The sequence below is a fragment of the Lutra lutra genome, chromosome 9 (genome assembly GCF_902655055.1).
Source record: "Lutra lutra chromosome 9, mLutLut1.2, whole genome shotgun sequence".
NCBI classification, from domain to species: Eukaryota; Metazoa; Chordata; class Mammalia; order Carnivora; family Mustelidae; genus Lutra; species Lutra lutra.
The window spans coordinates 13,244,170-13,262,053 of NC_062286.1; the positions used below are offsets into that span (position 1 = coordinate 13,244,170).

The following is a 17,884-nucleotide window of genomic DNA, read 5'->3' on the forward strand; positions in this document are numbered from 1 at the left end:
GTTCCTAGGAAGATGTTGCTGCGGCTGACGTCGAAGAGGTTGCTGCCTGTGTTCTCCTCGAGGATTTTGATGGATTCCTTTCTCACATTGAGATCCTTCATCCATTTTGAGTCTATTTTCGTGTGTGGTGTAAGGAAATGATCCAATTTCATTTTTCTGCATGTGGCTGTCCAATTTTCCCAACACCATTTATTGAAGAGGCTGTCTTTTTTACATTGGACATTCTTTCCTGCTTTGTCGAAGATGAGTTGACCATAGAGTTGAGGGTCCATTTCTGGGCTCTCTATTCTGTTCCATTGATCTATGTGTCTGTTTTTGTGCCAGTACCATGCTGTCTTGATGATGACAGCTTTGTAATAGAGCTTGAAGTCCGGAATTGTGATGCCACCTACTTTGGCTTTCTTTTTCAATATTCCTTTGGCTATTCGAGGTCTTTTCTGGTTCCATATAAATTTTAGGATTATTTGTTCCATTTCTTTGAAAAAAATGGATGGGACTTTGATAGGAATTGCATTAAATGTGTAGATTGCTTTAGGTAGCATAGACATTTTCACAATATTTATTCTTCCAATCCAGGAGCATGGAACATTTTTCCATTTCTTTGTGTCTTCCTCAATTTCTTTCATGAGTACTTTATAGTTTTCTGAGTATAGATTCTTAGTCTCTTTGGTTAGGTTTATTCCTAGGTATCTTATAGTTTGGGGTGCAATTGTAAATGGGATGGACTCCTTAATTTCTCTTTCTTCTGTCTTGTTGTTGGTGTAGAGAAATGCAACTGATTTCTGTGCATTGATTTTATATCCTGACACTTTACTGAATTCCTGTACAAGTTCTAGCAGTTTTGGAGTGGAGTCTTTTGGGTTTTCCACATAGAGTATCATATCATCTGCGAAGAGTGATAGTTTGACTTCTTCTTTGCCGATTTGGATGCCTTTAATTTCCTTTTGTTGTCTGATTGCTGAGGCTAGGACTTCTAGTACTATGTTGAATAGCAGTGGTGATAATGGACATCCCTGCCGTGTTCCTGACCTTAGCGGAAAAGCTTTCAGTTTTTCTCCATTGAGAATGATATTTGCGGTGGGTTTTTCATAGATGGCTTTGATAATATTGAGGTATGTGCCATCTATCCCTACACTTTGAAGAGTTTTGATCAGGAAGGGATGCTGTACTTTGTCAAATGCTTTTTCAGCATCTATGGAGAGTATCATATGGTTCTTGTTCTTTCTTTTATTAATGTGTTGTATCACATTGATTGATTTGCGGATGTTGAACCAGCCTTGCAGCCCTGGAATAAATCCCACTTGGTCGTGGTGAATAATCCTTTTAACGTACTGTTGAATCCTATTGGCTAGTATTTTGGCGAGAATTTTTGCATCTGTGTTCATCAAGGATATTGGTCTGTAGTTCTCTTTTTTGTTGGGATCCTTGTCTGGTTTTGGGATCAAGGTGATGCTGGCCTCATAAAATGAGTTTGGAAGTTTTCCTTCTATTGCTATTTTTTGGAACAGTTTCAGGAGAATAGGAATTAATTCTTCTTTAAATGTTTGGTAGAATTCCCCTGGGAAGCCGTCTGGCCCTGGGCTTTTGTTTGTTTGGAGATTTTTGATGACTGTTTCAATCTCCTTACTGGAGATTTCTTCCTGGTTCAGTTGTGGTAGTTTATATGTCTCTAGGAATGCATCCATTTCTTCCAGATTGTCAAATTTGTTGGCGTAGAGTTGCTCATAGTATGTTCTTATAATTGTCTGTATTTCTTTGGTGTTCGTTGTGATCTCTCCTCTTTCATTCATGATTTTATTTATTTGGGTCCTCTCTCTTTTCTTTTTGATAAGTCTGGCCAGGGGTTTATCAATCTTATTAATTCTTTCAAAGAACCAGCTCCTAGTTTCGTTGATTTGTTCTATTGTTTTTTTGGTTTCTATTTCATTGATTTCTGCTCTGATCTTTATGATTTCTCTTCTCCTGCTGGGTTTAGGGTTTCTTTCTTGTTCTTTCTCCAGCTCCTTTAGGTGTAGGGTTAGGTTGTGTACCTGAAACCTTTCTTGTTTCTTGAGAAAGGCTTGTACCACTATATATTTTCCTCTCAGGACTGCCTTTGTTGTGTCCCACAGATTCTGAACTGTTGTGTTTTTATTATCATTTGTTTCCATAAATTTTTTCAATTCTTCTTTGATTTCCTGGTTGACCCATTCATTCTTTAGAAGGATGCTGTTTAGTCTCCATGTATTTGGGTTCTTTCCAAATTTCCTCTTGTGATTGAGATCTAGCTTTAGAGCATTGTGGTCTGAAAATATGCAGGGAATGATCCCAATCTTTTGATACCGGTTGAGACTTGATTTAGGACCAAGAATGTGATCTATTCTGGAGAATGTTCCATGTGCACTAGAGAAGAATGTGTATTCTGTTGCTTTGGGATGAAATGTTCTGAATATATCTGTGATGTCCATCTGGTCCAGTGTGTCATTTAAGGCCTTGATTTCCTTGTTGATCTTTTGCTTGGATGATCTGTCCATTTCAGTGAGGGGAGTGTTAAAATCCCCTACTATTATTGTATTCTTGTCGATGTGTTTCTTTGATTTTGTTATTAATTGGTTTATATAGTTGGCTGCTCCCACGTTAGGGGCATAGATATTTAAAATTGTTAGATCTTCTTGTTGGACAGTTCCTTTGAGTATGATATAGTGTCCTTCCTCATCTCTTATTATAATCTTTGGCTTAAAATCTAATTGATCTGATATAAGGATTGCCACTCCTGCTTTCTTCTGATGTCCATTAGCATGGTAAATTCTTTTCCACCCCCTCACTTTAAACCTGGAGGTGTCTTCGGGTGTAAGATGAGTTTCTTGTAGGCAACATATAGATGGGTTTTGTCTTTTTATCCATTCTGATACCCTGTGTCTTTTGATTGGGGCATTTAGCCCATTAACATTCAGGGTAAGTATTGAGAGATATGAATTTAGTGCCATTGTATTGCCTGTAAGGTGACTGGTATTGTATATTGTCTCTGTTTCTTTCTGATCTACTACTTTGAGGGTCTCTCTTTGCTTAGAGGACCCCTTTCAATATTTCCTGTAGAGCTGGTTTGGTATTTGCAAATTCTTTCAGTTTTTGTTTGTCCTGGAAGCTTTTAATCTCTCCGTCTATTTTCAATGATAGCCTAGCTGGATATAGTATTCTTGGCTGCATGTTTTTCTCATTTAGTACTCTGAATATATCATGCCAGCTCTTTCTGGCCTGCCAGGTCTCTGTGGATAAGTCTGCTGCCAATCTAATATTTTTACCATTGTACGTTACAGACTTCTTTTCCCGGGCTGCTTTCAGGATCTTTTCTTTGTCACTAAGACTTGTCAATTTTACTATTAGGTGACGGGGTGTAGACCTATTCTTATTGATTTTGAGGGGGGTTCTCTGAACCTCCTGGATTTTAATGCTTGTTCCCTTTGCCATATTGGGGAAATTCTCTCCAATAATTCTCTCCAATATACCTTCTGCTCCCCTCTCTGTTTCCTCTTCTTCTGGAATCCCAATTATTCTAATGTTGTTTCGTCTTATGGTGTCACTTATCTCTCGAATTCTCCCCTCGTGGTCCAGTAGCTGTTTGTCCCTCTTTTGCTCAGCTTCTTTATTCTCTGTCATTTGGTCTTCTATATCGCTAATTCTTTCTTCTGCCTCATTTATCCTAGCAGTGAGAGCCTCCATTTTTGATTGCACCTCATTAATAGCTTTTTTGATTTCAACTTGGTTAGATTTTAGTTCTTTTATTTCTCCAGAAAGGGCTTTTATATCTCCCGAGAGGGTTGCTTTAATATCTTCCATGCCTTTTTCAAGCCCGGCTAGAACCTTGAGAATCGTCATTCTGAACTCTATATCTGACATATTACCAATGTCTGTATTGATTAGGTCCCTAGACTTTGGTATTGCCTCTTGTTCTTTTTTTTGTTGTGAATTTTTCCGCCTTGTCATTTTGTCCAGATAAGAGTTTATGAAGGAGCAAGTAAAATACTAAAAGGGTGGCAACAACCCCAGGAAAATATGCTTTAGCCAAATCAGAAGAGATCCTGAATTGTGAGGGGGGAGAAAGGGGATAAAAAGGGGTTCAGAAAGAAAGAAAAAAAAAAAAACTATTAAAAAAAAGAAAGCCGATAAAGAAAAAATATAAAAAGAGGAAAAAATATATATATATTAGATAAACTATTTAAAAAACGTTAAAAAAAAGAAAACGGTAAAAGTTAAAAAAAATTTAGCAGAAGAAGAGAAAAAGAAAAAAAATTGAAAAAGAAAAAAAAAATTAAATTAACTGCAAGGCTAAAAAATCATGGGGAGAAAGCCATGAGTTCTGTGCTTTGCTTTCTTCTCCTCTGGAATTCCGCCGTTGTCCTTGGTAGGTGAACTTGGTCCTGGCTGGGTTTCCCGTTGATCTTCTGGGGGAGGGGCCTGTTGTAGTGATTCTCAAGCCTCTTTGCCCCAGGCGGAGTTGCACCGCCCTTACCCGGGGCCGCGCTGAGTCATCCGCTCGGGTTCGCTTTCGGGAGCTTTTGTTCCCTGAGCGCTTTCCGTAGAGTCCGGAGGACGGGAATAAAGATGGCGGCCTCCCGGTCTCCGGCCCGGAGGAGCCGAGAGCCCGGGGCCCCACTCCTCAGTGCGCCCTCAGAGAACAGCGCCAAATGACTCCCGTCACTTTGGCCTCTGGCCGCGCTCCGAGCTGACCGAGCCTGCGACCGGTTCAAGGCAACCCCGAGCTGAGAGTCACTCCTCGGCTCTGTCTCTGCAGCCGGCTTCCCCGTTCTAATACCGGTAAGCTCTGCGACACTCAGACACCCCCGATCCTTCTGCGACCCTGCGGGACCTGAGGCCGCGCTTACCCCGCCTGGGCTTCACCCCAGTTAAGCCTCTGGAGCGATGTCCCTCAGCGGAACAGACTTTTAAAAGTCCTGATTTTGCTCCGTTGCTCTGCCGCTCGCCGGGAGCCGGCCCCTCCCCCCGCGGTCGATCTTCCCGTCGCTTTGGATTCACTTCTCCGCCAGTCCTACCTTGCAGAAAGTGGTTGATTTTCTGTTTCTGGAATTGGTGTTCTTCTTCTCTTCAATCTCCCGTTGGATTTGTAGGTGTTTGCAATCTTTAGATAAGCTATTTAGCTGATCTCCGCTACCCGAAGTAGTCTCAGCCTGCTACTTCTCCGCCATCTTGACTCCTCCCCCTTCTCTCAACTCTTTATCCGACAGAGAGACTGGTATGTTCTTCTGGGCAAAGTATGCCCAGTACTCATTCCAAAGATAATGGAAGACTCATAAGAAACTTATTTCTAAAAGCCAAATAAGTTATAATTATTTACTTATTTACTTTCTTTTTAAGTAGGCTCCACATCTAGTGTGAAGCCCAACATAGGGCCCAAACTCAGAACTTTGAGACCAAGACTGAGCTGAAATTGAGTTGGACACCCAATCAATTGAGCCAGACATCCCAACTTATAATTTTTTTTTAAATCTAAGCTCTCCTTAATAAATAAAATCATCAGGGGCACCTGGGTGGCTCAGTGGGTTAAATTTCCAGCTCTTGATTTTGGCTCAGGTCATGATCTCAGGGTCATGAGACTGAGCTGCTGCCACCCCATCTCCCTGGGCTCTGTGCTGGGTAGAGACTGCTTACGATTCTCTCTCTTTGTCTCTATCCCTCTGCCCCTTCCCCGCTTGCTTGGATGCACACACATGCTCTCCAAAAATTAAATTAATAGTATAAATCATCAAACATGTGTCAAATATAATGACATTAAAACAGCTTCTGAGGTGGTTTAGATTCTGTACACCTGGGTAGATGGCCTCCCCACTTCATCCGTACTTAACGATCTTCAACTAGGGCCTCACACTGTGGATCTAATACGTCCCTATCAGTCACTTTCCCAATTCTCCAGAATTATTTCAATCCATTATCACTCTCTTCAAGCCTCATACTCCCCCATCACCCTAATTCCTCACTCATTCTCACTGCCTCCTACTTCAGAGAACTTAGTGGCCATGGGAGGAAACTCTCTCCAACTTCCACCAACCTCATTTACAAATCTAAAGCAGGAGGAGGTGGCTTCCTGACACTGAAGTCCAGCCCCCAATTCCTACCTACATATTTTGGATCCGACCACCAGCTTCTGCCTTCTCAGGAGGCCTGAATTAGTTCATTTTTCATTCCTATCGTTTCATCTTTGTTTCCACTTGGACCTCTTCACTGACTTCCTTCTGTTATCATGTTTAGTCTTTACTCACTTATCTTTCCCAAACAAAACCACCACTACCCATGCTTGGGCACCTCCTCCTCCTCTCCTCCTCTAAGTTTTCTGAAAGTTATCTCTCTTCCATTTCCTCATATTTTCAGCCCCACAAATCTGGCTTCTGTTTTCACCACTACTGAAACTTCTCTAGTCACAGGCCTCTCTGCAGATTATGTCACTAAATACAGGGAGCATCTGTCAAACCTTGTGGTGCCTGCTACTGACCACTGTCTTCTCAAATTCTCTTCTCTTGGCCTCTGTGGCTTCCATGAGTGTTATTCATGGCTCAGGCCCGGACCCACTTTCCTCTCCTCCTCAGCAAGCTAAGTCATTCCTGCAGCCTGCACACCAACAATACATTAATGAGTCTCAAATTTTTACTGAAGCCAGACTTCTGAATTCCTCACTCATATGTCCAATTGGATGTTTTGTAAGCACCTCAAAACTAATGTGTTCAAAATGAAATTCATTTTTCTAAAAAGAAAGAAAAGAAAAAATGGCTCCTCTTTCCAAGATTCCTATCTTAAGCAACAGCCGACTGCTCAGGTCATCCACCTAGAGGTCATTCAGTCACCCTTGTTATCTATTCCGTCTCAACTTCACTCCTCCTTGTCCCACAATCACATCTGCTCAAATCATTTCAAAACTCCCCTCCACTAACCTGCTACTACTCTTAGGTCATCATTATCTCTATGGACAACGATAACTCTTTATTGATCTCTCTACATTAGTTCTTTCCTTACAGCAATTTACTCTCTCCCACAGCAAATTACAAATATTCATTTAGTCAATCATCCATTTCACTTGTTCTACAGCTGTTAGGTTTACAAGGTCCTCTATAGTTTGGCCTCTTCATTCTCACCCTTGTGCACTCTGGCCAATCTGGAATTCTTTCAGCTTTCTAAAAGCACCGTATACTCTCTTGCCCAAGATGCTGCCACACTCTTACCCCCAGGAACCAAACCCTTCCTTACTGTCTCCATCCCTTGCCTGGCATTGTTCATCCTTCAGTTCTCACCCTGGATATCATCCTTAATGATGACACCCCTCCCATGTCTCTACCCCCACTGCTGATACCTTCTTAAATGCTTTTGTACAATTCTAATCACAAGTCCTTTAGTAGGGCCCACCATACTGGTATTTACTATATGTTTCCTGCTGAACAGTTAGGTTTCTGACCCCAGAACCCAGATATGTATTTGCCATCATATGGCCATGGACAACACACAATGCCAGGAGGCACGTGCTGGAACTTGGTTTTTGTTGACTGAACACCTTCTAGTTTCTATCTAACCTTCACATACTATTTTCTACAGATTTAAATATTCAAGTCCAGAGCTTATTTTGAGAATATAGGACATTAATTAATTAGAAAAAAAGCTCTTATTATGGGCATATTATATATATGGAATTCTGCTACGTGATATAGGGAAACGCTTCTTAAACTTCATAATCAAAACACCTTTAGTAGTTGATAACAAAGTATACCATAGAGAAAGTGGGTGTTCAACCCCCAGCTGTCTGAAGCGAATACATTTTTTCAATGTCCTGATTTATTATTTTTAAAGTAATAAGTAAAACATATGCTATCATTTTTTAAAATATGCAAATATTTCCTCTTCCCAATAACACCAATACACCAAGAAATTGTGTTGTACTAATTCTGTGGTTTATAGTTTATAGTGTACCTCCTGGCACACTACCACTACCCTGGGTTTGAAGGGATAATGTGAGGAATAAAAATAAATATACCCATCCTTGCTGTTAAGAGTTTTCATACACCCACAGACCTAACTTTAAATATGAAATCCTGAAAACCTAAAGTAAAAGGGTCACTGTAGCACCAAATAAAGCTGACCTGGGTCAATCATTAGCACAATTCTGCATCAAAAGAACAAGCTAGGAACTAGCTGAAAGCTCCCCCGATTCTAGAAAACTGATTAGGTAACTAAAGAACGAGATACAGAATCACAATAATTGGTGAGAGTCAATGTACAGGATAAAAAGCTGAAATGTAAGCCTTATGATTTTGAGGTCCTTGATTAGCATAGAGAAGGTTGGAACTTCAGGAATCTGATGATAGTACAAGAAGAAAATATAGCAGATGTAAAACCAATTTTAAGAAAGTCACACTGGCTTGAGTAATTTCAGATTCCACAAGTATACACAGCTTCCAAGCTGGTGAGTACTGATGTGACAGGTGCTACCAAGTTATCAGTGCTCCGTGAATGTTAACAGTGCCCCGTGAATGTTAACAGTGCCCCAGTGGGAGGAAAGAGTTATCCACCACAGATGATGACAAATGCATATTATGCTTTTTATCAGCTTGAGGCATGTGCTTATTTTGCATTTGAAAGAAATATTATAGTTTTATATTATATTATTTATGTTATAATATAACATATTATATGTTATTTTATATAAATATTATAGTGGGAATTAGTGATACTTTACTGTAATACCAACTAGTCATATATCAAGGCAAGCATGTAAAATACTGCTCTGTCCTCTAGTTTATGGCCTAACAGAGGAAAACGTGTACATACCCATTATGCCAAAACAAAAAAGTAAAGGCTGATAAATACCCTGAATATAAAAACCACATGTCCTATATTTCATAGAGTGTATGAAAGTGTCATTAGTTTTATACAGATACACACCTACAGACAGGTATACAATTATACAGTACCACTTATAAGTACTACAGGAATTTGACTGATCTCAAAACTATTTGCATTAAGTATTTACAAACCTCTTCTCCTTGATTTATCTGCTCCTTTGTTCTTTCTTTTGTTTCCATAATATATGAATAATCTTCTTTCATCTGTTCAAGTTGGGTTGCTTTCATAAAAAACTGTATCAATAAGAAAAACACAATTAGGAGTTTGTAAATTTCCACAGAACTGAAAAAAATCTGTTGGTCTCCAAAAATATTTGAACAATTATGTAAAAAGATATTAAAAACACACTCAAGTTTTCACACCCAAAATTTACTTAATATACTCTGTTCATATCTATACATTCGTTTGCAATAGCTCTTAAAAACCCACGTTAAGAAAACACTTCTGGTGTAAGAGATAATACCATCTTGAAAACTCATTTTCACTGATTCTTTCATTCTTTAAACAAATATGAATAAAAAGAAAACATCTCTATTCTTGATCTTGGTACATCTTGAATTTTTAGAAAAGGAAATAATGAAACCCATTCAAAAGTTATAGCATAAGTAGTAGTCAAATATTTTGTAAGCTTTCTAAATAATTTACAGTTTAAAGGTTATTATGTATGGCCAATCATTCCCTTGAATTTCCTTAAGATTAATTTTAAAATAACCCATTCTCTGGCAAAGACCGAGAAGGCAAGAAACAAGAAATGCTGGAGAAATTGTGGAGAAAGGGGAAGCGTCTTACACTGTTGGTGAGAATGCAAGTTGCTGCAGCCACTTTGGAATACAGTGAGGAGGTTCCTTAAAAAACTAAAAACAGACCCTATAACCCAGCAATTGCACTACTGGGTATTTACCCCAAAGATACAGATGTAGTGAAAAGAAGGGCCACGTACACCCCAGTGTTCATAGCAGCAATGTCCACAAAAGCCAAAACATGGAAAGAGCCAAGATGCCCTTCAACAGATGAATGGATAAAGAAGATGTGGTCCATATACACAAAGGAATATTACTCAGTCATCAGAAAGGATGAATACCCAACTTTTGCGTCAACATGGATGGGACTGGAGAAATGCTGAAGTAATGTGAAATGAGTCAGAGAAAATCAGTTATCATATGGTTTCACTTATTTGTGGAACATAAGGAATAGCATGGAGGACATTAGGAGAAGGAAGGGAAAAATGAAGGGGGAGAAATTGGAGTGGGAGGCAAATCATGAGAGATTATGGACTCCAGGAAAGTTGGGTGAGCCTAGGGATGCGTATTAAGGAGGGCACAGATTGCATGGAGCCGTGGGTGTCATGCGCAGATAACGAATCATGGAACACCACATGAAAAACTAACGATGTACTGTGTGGTGACTAACATAACATAATAAAAAATAATAATAATAACTTAAAAAAAAAGAATAATCCATTCTCTCTCAGAATTAAAAGCCAAAAAGTGAAAACAAGAATTCACCAAAAAAATTATACTTCCATCATATTTAGACCTTCCCTAAATTAGTTCTACAGTATTACTGTAAACAGGTGGCTTTAAAAACCCAACTCAATAATTACTATGTGAGCAAGAGTTACGTCCGGTATATATGGCTTATCTATAAATGCATTCTTTTTGACAAACCCCTGTGTCCTTTGGCAGTCCTTACTTTGTATTTGTCTCCCTCATTTTTAGACTGCAAGAACTGCTTGCTCATCTCTTGCGTTAAAACAGAAACAGGATTGTCCACCTGAAACAAATAAGAGAGGTTAGTTTTGAATATTTCCTTTTATTTTATTTTTTTTTTTTTAAAGATTTTATTTATTTATTTGACAGAGAGAGATCACAAGTAGACGGAGAGGCAGGCAGAGAGAGAGAGAGAGAGGGAAGCAGGCTTCTTGCTGAGCAGAGAGCCCGATGCGGGACTCGATCCCAGGACCCTGAGATCATGACCTGAGCCGAAGGCAGCGGCTTAACCCACTGAGCCACCCAGGCGCCCCAATATTTCCTTTTAATACCTTAAAATATATGAACGGAAATACAGCATACAATTCACCAACGGTGTCGTCAAGAAGGCTAAGGTTAGAGTATTTAGGTAAATATACAAAGAAAAAATATTAGAACTTCTTAATGTGAAGAAAATGTTTCATTACTTCATGATACTAAACTAAATACCATATACAAAATTATTCTGCCACTCGGTGAGGGCACAGGCATATTCTTTTACCTGTTTTATAGAATTTCACTCCTATGCTACTGGTTAGTAATCAGACAACAGTGAGTAAAACCCTCAGCTGCCTTGGGTTTTTGTGTTTCATGGCCCTATGTAGCCCCGGGCAAGTCCGTTTCTCCAACTGAATATAGAAAGTCCAACTAATTTCTAATCAGAATTATGATGCCAAGTAGTGTTTATTTTTCTTAGCAGTTCTTTGGATTTTCCGTTTGTTATTATTTCTTCATGATTATAAAATAAACAGAAATGCTGAAGTCATTTCTACCTTCTGGGGAAGGAATCACTTTAAATGAGCCATTGCTTGAACTGCACTACCTATAACTAACAAGCTGACGTATAGTCATATAACGGTCAAGTACAGTAACCGACCAAAGCACAGGGGAGAAAGTTTAAAACATATATATATGAAACTTGTTTCAGAAAGATTCAAGATCATTACTCATTGGTATCTTTAGTATTAGTAAGAAAGTAATTTGTGTATTAGAAAATAATCCCATTTGCAAGTTACAGAATATGTAGGACCAGTAAAAATGAAAAAAGAAAATTTTTTTTCTCAGGTTTCATATATTTGAAGGACAGAGAGCATGAGCGGGGTGTGGGGCGGGAGAGGCGGAGGGAGTGGGAGAAGCACACTCCCTACTGAGCAGGGAGCCCAATGTGGGGTTTGATCCCAGTACCTTGAAATCACGACCCAAACTGAATGCAGATATTTAACTACTGAGCCACCCAGTGCCCCTAAATAAAAAAATTTAAACGTCTTCATTTTACCACCTGTAAGATGCTAAACTGTTAGCATAACAGTTAGCGTAACATAAACATCTGTTAGCATAACAATGGTTTAAAATCGTCCCTTTTAAATAAAATTTTGTGCTCGCCTCAGTAGCACAAATACTTTTTAAGTAAAATTTTGGGTGTCCTCCTCTAAGATAACAAAAACATTTATAGGGTGATAAAGAAACCTCTACGTTACTTTATTATAATCATTATATAGGTAGACCAGACTGCCACGTGTTTTTGCTCTGTATCTTAATTTCACATTCTGTCTGACTTCTTAAAAATAAGGCCTAATGCACTAGCTTTACCGACAGAGATTTTAACCAACTTTGAATTAGTAGCTTCACCAAAATTTATATTCTTTTGTCTACATCTTTCTGATTGTTCCTGAAATGGGGTTCCTAGTTCCTAATAGTCTAGGGATTATGTAAGAATCTTGCAGCTTTACCTGTTAGGACTAGAGCAAGCAAAAGGCAAGCACAAACAGGTAAACTTCAGAGAAAGGATAAGAAGGGGAAGCACAGGGGCGCCTGGGTGGCTCAGTGGGTTGAGCCTCTGCCTTCAGCTCAGGTCATGATCTCAGGGTCCTGGGATGGAGCTTTCTGCTCAGCAGGGAGCCTGCTTCCCCCATTCTCTCTCTGCCTACTTGTGATCTCTTTCTCGGTGTCAAATAAATAAATAAAATCTTAAAAAAAAAAAAAAAGAAGAAGAAGAAGGGGACAGTGGACAAATAAAATCAGGTACTTAAAGACATTAAATATCCTCCTCCCTCTGGGTTATTCTAGGTCATCATTGCCCAATAGATACATAATGCAAATCACACAGATAATTTTAAATTTTCTAGTAGCTACATTAAAAATATAAAAAGAAATGGGTAAAACTGGGGTACCTGGTGGGTGCAGTCGGTTAAGCATCTGTCTTTGGCTTGGGTCATGATCTCGGGGTCCTAGGATTGAGCCCTGCATAGGGCTCCCTGCTCAGCACGGAGTCTGCTTCTCCCTCTCCCTCTGCCTTTCCTCCCTGCTCATGCTCTCTCTCTCTCTCTCTAGCTCTGTGCTCTCTCTAATAAATAAATAAATAAATAAAAATCTTAAAAAAAAAAAGAACAGATAAAATAATTCTAATCTAAAATATTATCATTTTAACATATACCTATATAAAAATGAGATTATTCCTTTGCATTAAGTCTTCAAAATCTAGTGTGTATCTCACACGACAGTGCATGTCAGTTTGGACCACCCACATTCAAGTGCTCAATACCCACATGTGGTGAATGGTTACTATACAGGTTAGTGTAGCTCTAGGCCTTCCCTATGTTGATCAATGAACCCGAACCTTTGGTTTGCTGCATCCTACCAGAAAAGGACTAACAATCTTCTAATATTTCAAAAGAAATAAGCATATTTTATATTCCCCAAGGAAGTGGGAGCTTAGAGAAACAGACTTCATTCAACTTTTCCATAATAAAAACTTCCCGATAGAGCTGTCCTCAGAAGGACTCAGAAGTCTCAGGCACAAGTGATTTCTCTACCACAATCCACTTAAGCACTTGCTAGAGGGACAGGGGGGTAAATCTGGACAGTGAGAACTCTACTGGATGCCCTTCAAGATGCTCCCAAACACCTGATTCCAAACACTCTTGGTTTGCTTGATTCTGCTTAAAAATTGTCCTGCATTCTAGTCTCAAATTTATTAGACGCATCTGCTTTTCTCTAGATTTTAATAATTATTTTTCTAACCTCCTGTTGCCTGATATACAAGCTACTACCCACATGTAGTTTTTTTTATACTTAGTTAAGTCAAATCAAACACTTGATTTCTTAGTCCTACATTTCAGGTGCTCAAGAGCAATATACTAGCGGCTGACCCATTGAGCAGCATCATACAGAATATTTCTACCCTCAGAGAAAGATCTTCTGGATAGCTTTGTTCTAAACGAAACTGGAAAAAAGACCTAGATTCGTAATTATTCTTTGTCCTTGGTGACTAGTCTTGGTGTTCTTCATCCTCGAGTAACTAAGGCAGGGTGGTACATTAGAATGGAACAGGATGCACAGATCCCCAGCCAGGCTCTACCAGCAACCATGCCTAGACCACTGTAGGGGTAAATTTACTTTTTCTAGTTCTATTATCACCTACAAAATAAAAGTGAATTAGATGACCTCCAAAGACAATTCCAGCACTAATAAGACTACATGCTCTACTTCTAATTATTTGAAGTATCTTAGCAGAAAGTACTGGAGCCCGATCTCCTTAGGTATGATCAGGAACTCCAAAATTATACATAAAGAATGCTTTATGTTTCTAGAATAAAATTTTTTTTCTACGAAAATTTAGCATTGCGTTTAGAAAGCTATGATGCTATCCTGACTAGGATCACAGAAAGCAAAGAAACTTTAAAGCCTTTATTAACATCTATTTTAGCCTGTACCAGCATAGACTAGATGTTCTTGACTCCTCTTCCAAATCACAGGTGTTCTACTAGGCGCTGAAAACTCCTGCTGAATTAGTAAATTTTAAGCAACTTTGCTAACAATAGTTGTACACGTTTGTCCTCTAGTTAGTTTACTCACAGGAGCCCATTTTAATTCTTTCAAGACTACAAATGAAATCATATGAGAAAGTGACCAGTTAATCTCAAACGAAAATTTAGCAATTACCTGTATGTTAAAATGATCAAGAATCGCAATCAGCTCTTCTTTTCTAGTAGAAACCACGGTGCCTGGTTAAGAGAAACACATAAAATGACCAGACTGTTTCTAGGGGAAAAATACAGAGAAAAAAATAAGCACTCATTTGCAAATACAAATATTCACTATTTTGTTATGTCCTTAAGAACAGGCACACATGGGAGAGAGCCGCAGGCTGCCGGCGTCCGGAGCCAGGCCCACGGCGGAGGCAGCAGCAGACTCAGGGACAGTGCTCCTCTTCTCCCTGCAGCGAAACACTTGCTTTTCCTTCTCATCTACGTCTTCACTTCTTCTTCCTTCCTGTCATTTTCCACCCTTGGCTAAGCCCCCTTTCCATGTGTGATAAAAACTACAGGGGTGGAAGGAGGCCCGCAGGTGAGAACAAAGCAGCGCAGCCCGTTTCAAGGGGACCCAGGCTCTGATAACTGTGGTCCTGCCGTACGTGTCCTGGGGTCAAACAACGGTGGGTGCGCGTCCATACTGCATCCCGTGTACGTCATACATGCAGCCGACCGATCACATGACGAGAGAGAGGTTTCAAGAGTTTGGGAGGAAATTCCCTTTCAATGAATACCTGAGCAATCACTTTGCTCTGTCTAGCTGAATATTTACTTGCATTTTATATGAAATGGAAAGACACTCATAACAAACCTGTTTCACTTTTTAGTTTGTAAGACCGACTTCCATCCATGCTGATGTGCTGCTGCACGACTATAGAGTTGCCGTACACATTTGCTCGATAGGCATCGTCTCCTCTGTTCCGTAATGTTATTGAGATATCTGCTGAGCTGAAGCAAGAGGGTTAAGCTAAGTCACATGAAGGTACAGTGCAATTTCAATACTAGGTTACTGTAATTTTTAAAACCTCCAAAGTATTTTGCCTAACTCATTTGTGAAGTAGCTTTACGCAACCCACTGATGGCTGACAGGCAATACAGAACAACGCTGAAGATACCACACCTAACAAAAAAGTGAAGTTGAGAATAAGGCACAAAAACATTGACTACCTTATCTATAATAGAAATACCACATTCACATAAAAACCACTTTTTAAAATATTTTATTTATTTATTTGAGAGAGAAAGAGAGAGCACGAGTGGGGGAAGGAGCAGAGAGAAGGAGAGGGACAAGCAGACTACCTAATGAGCAAGGAGCCCCATGTGAGGCTCAATTGCAGGACCCTGAGCTGAAGTCAGACACTTAACCCACTGAGCCACCCAGGTGCCCTAAAACCATTTAAGTTTGGTTGTTTCAAGTCATGTAGATAAGTTATATATTTTCTTACGAGCAATGTGTATTACTGTACTGCCTGACTACTCTAAATTACATAACAAAGCATTACACTGACAGCAGACCTTTAAGAATGATTAAGTAACAATTATGGTGAAATAGTAACATTTTCTAAGAGCATTGGCATCAAAGAAAGCAACTTTATTCTTTCAAATACTTGGCAATAAAAAAAATGAAAAGTATTGGTAGCAAGAAACAAATGATTGAAGTTTTATCAGATTACAGAAAAATGTATCAAATGTACAGAAAAAAAGTACATATTTTAATACATTATGGGGAAAAATGTCAATCTTTATTTTTCTACTTTTGTTAAAGTAAGATTAGTAGAAAGACAATGTTAACAAGGTACATTACTAAATACATTAAAACTTCCCTAAATATAAAAGCAGACAATTCTTTTTTTCCTGGCTCATACGAACATCTGTCAAAATCCTAAAGTCCCTTAATGTGAAACTACTTCAAGTAGTAATTAAATGAAATCTTTAATAGTATTTGTTTTCATGAATTTGTAATCATATTCCCAAAGTGCTCCCATTTGTAGGAATTGCAGAAAAACATACTCAAAATAAACTTTACTGTAAGCTGGTATTACAGTAGGCACACTGAAAGGTTTCATCTTCTCACTCTCTTCTCCAGGAGTGCTCAAGCAGAAAGACAGGGCTCAGCAGCCATAGTCCCCACCTTGACTCCCAGGGACTGAACTAAGTACAGAAATCTGACACAAACTGAAACAGATTCTCTTCTTTAAGAATTCAAATTAAGAAGAACTGGTAAAACCCAAATAAGGTCTATAGGTTCCTCAGTAATACCAAGGTGAACCGTATAGCTTTGATAAAAGTTACTTTGTTACTTAAGCTATCAATATTAAGGAAAATTAGATGAAGGTCATACAGGAAACTCTACAATCTTTGCAACACTTCCATAAATCTAGATTACTTCATAGTGAAAAGTTTTATCAACAAACCCAAATGAAGGCACAACCAAGTCAAGAGCTGGTGATTCCTTGAGGCCTCTAAGGACCAGAGAAACCAGTTTGGGACATTACCCCCTGACCAGAGGAGAGCAGCAGAAGCATACAATGGAGAAACTCCTGGAAAACCACCAAGACAGACAGAAAGACACACCCACAGACATTGGCATTGAATCTGAGACAAAGAGAATGTAAGAGCACTTCCTTACACGCACTGTCCCACAGACAAGGGCAGTAAGAGGTCAATGAGTGCACACACGAGGACAGAGTAACAAAGACCTGGATAAGTTATAAGGAAGAGAACACATACTCCAGAGATGAGAGAAACACATTTACAAACCCACACGCTTGTCATAAGGAGAAAGAGGGAAGGGAATGAAACACAGCATAGCCCATTAAGTGAGGGGGTGAGGCGGGGTGGTATAGCAGAAGGGTTGCAGCATGGATCTAAAAGAAGGGAGTGGCAGACAGAGGCCTATAGACAAAGACACAGAAAAGCAGAGACACAAAACAGAAAGGCCCAGAGAAGGTAATACTTGGTTCTGAGGTCTCTCAGTTCCAGTCACTCATGAGACCCAATTGTACTTCTTCCCTGCAGGTTCTAAGACACATATCTCTGAATCTTTATAATAAATCACCTTTTCTCAACTACTCTAAGCTGGGGTGTGTGTGTTTAAATCAGAAATACATAATTAGGACAGATACGCTCCTGAAAAATTTTAATTAATAGGATTTTTAAAAGCTCCTGAGTTGGTTTTAATGAACAGTCAAGGCTGAAAACCATTAACTGAAGTATAGTAGGGGAAGGGCAACTGGCCTACCGTAAGGAGAAAAAATATTTTATTTCACTAGCTAGTATGATTACCTAGTATTAAGTGAATGCACCTCATGAAAACATTTAAAAAATAAAGTGAGTACAGAGAAACAAAAGCAAAAATGAACTATGGGGACTTCATCAGGATAAAAAGCTTTTGCATAGCAAAGGAAACAGTCAACAATACTAAAAGGTAACCTACAGAATGGG

At 39.2% G+C, this 17,884-nt stretch overlaps 1 protein-coding gene across 2 annotated transcripts in view; it reads right to left on the bottom strand.

Annotated features, from left to right (window-relative positions):
• SMC6 (structural maintenance of chromosomes 6) overlaps positions 1-17,884 on the bottom strand; it is an 82,555-nt gene that overhangs the window by 47,653 nt on the left and 17,018 nt on the right. For both annotated transcript variants that reach the window (XM_047747174.1, XM_047747175.1), the window contains exons 5-8: positions 15,252-15,388; positions 14,571-14,632; positions 10,573-10,653; positions 9,012-9,113 (exon numbers count right to left, since the gene is read on the bottom strand). In XM_047747174.1, coding sequence (XP_047603130.1) covers positions 9,012-9,113; positions 10,573-10,653; positions 14,571-14,632; positions 15,252-15,388 — 382 coding nt within the window. The remainder of the gene's footprint in view (positions 1-9,011; positions 9,114-10,572; positions 10,654-14,570; positions 14,633-15,251; positions 15,389-17,884) is intronic.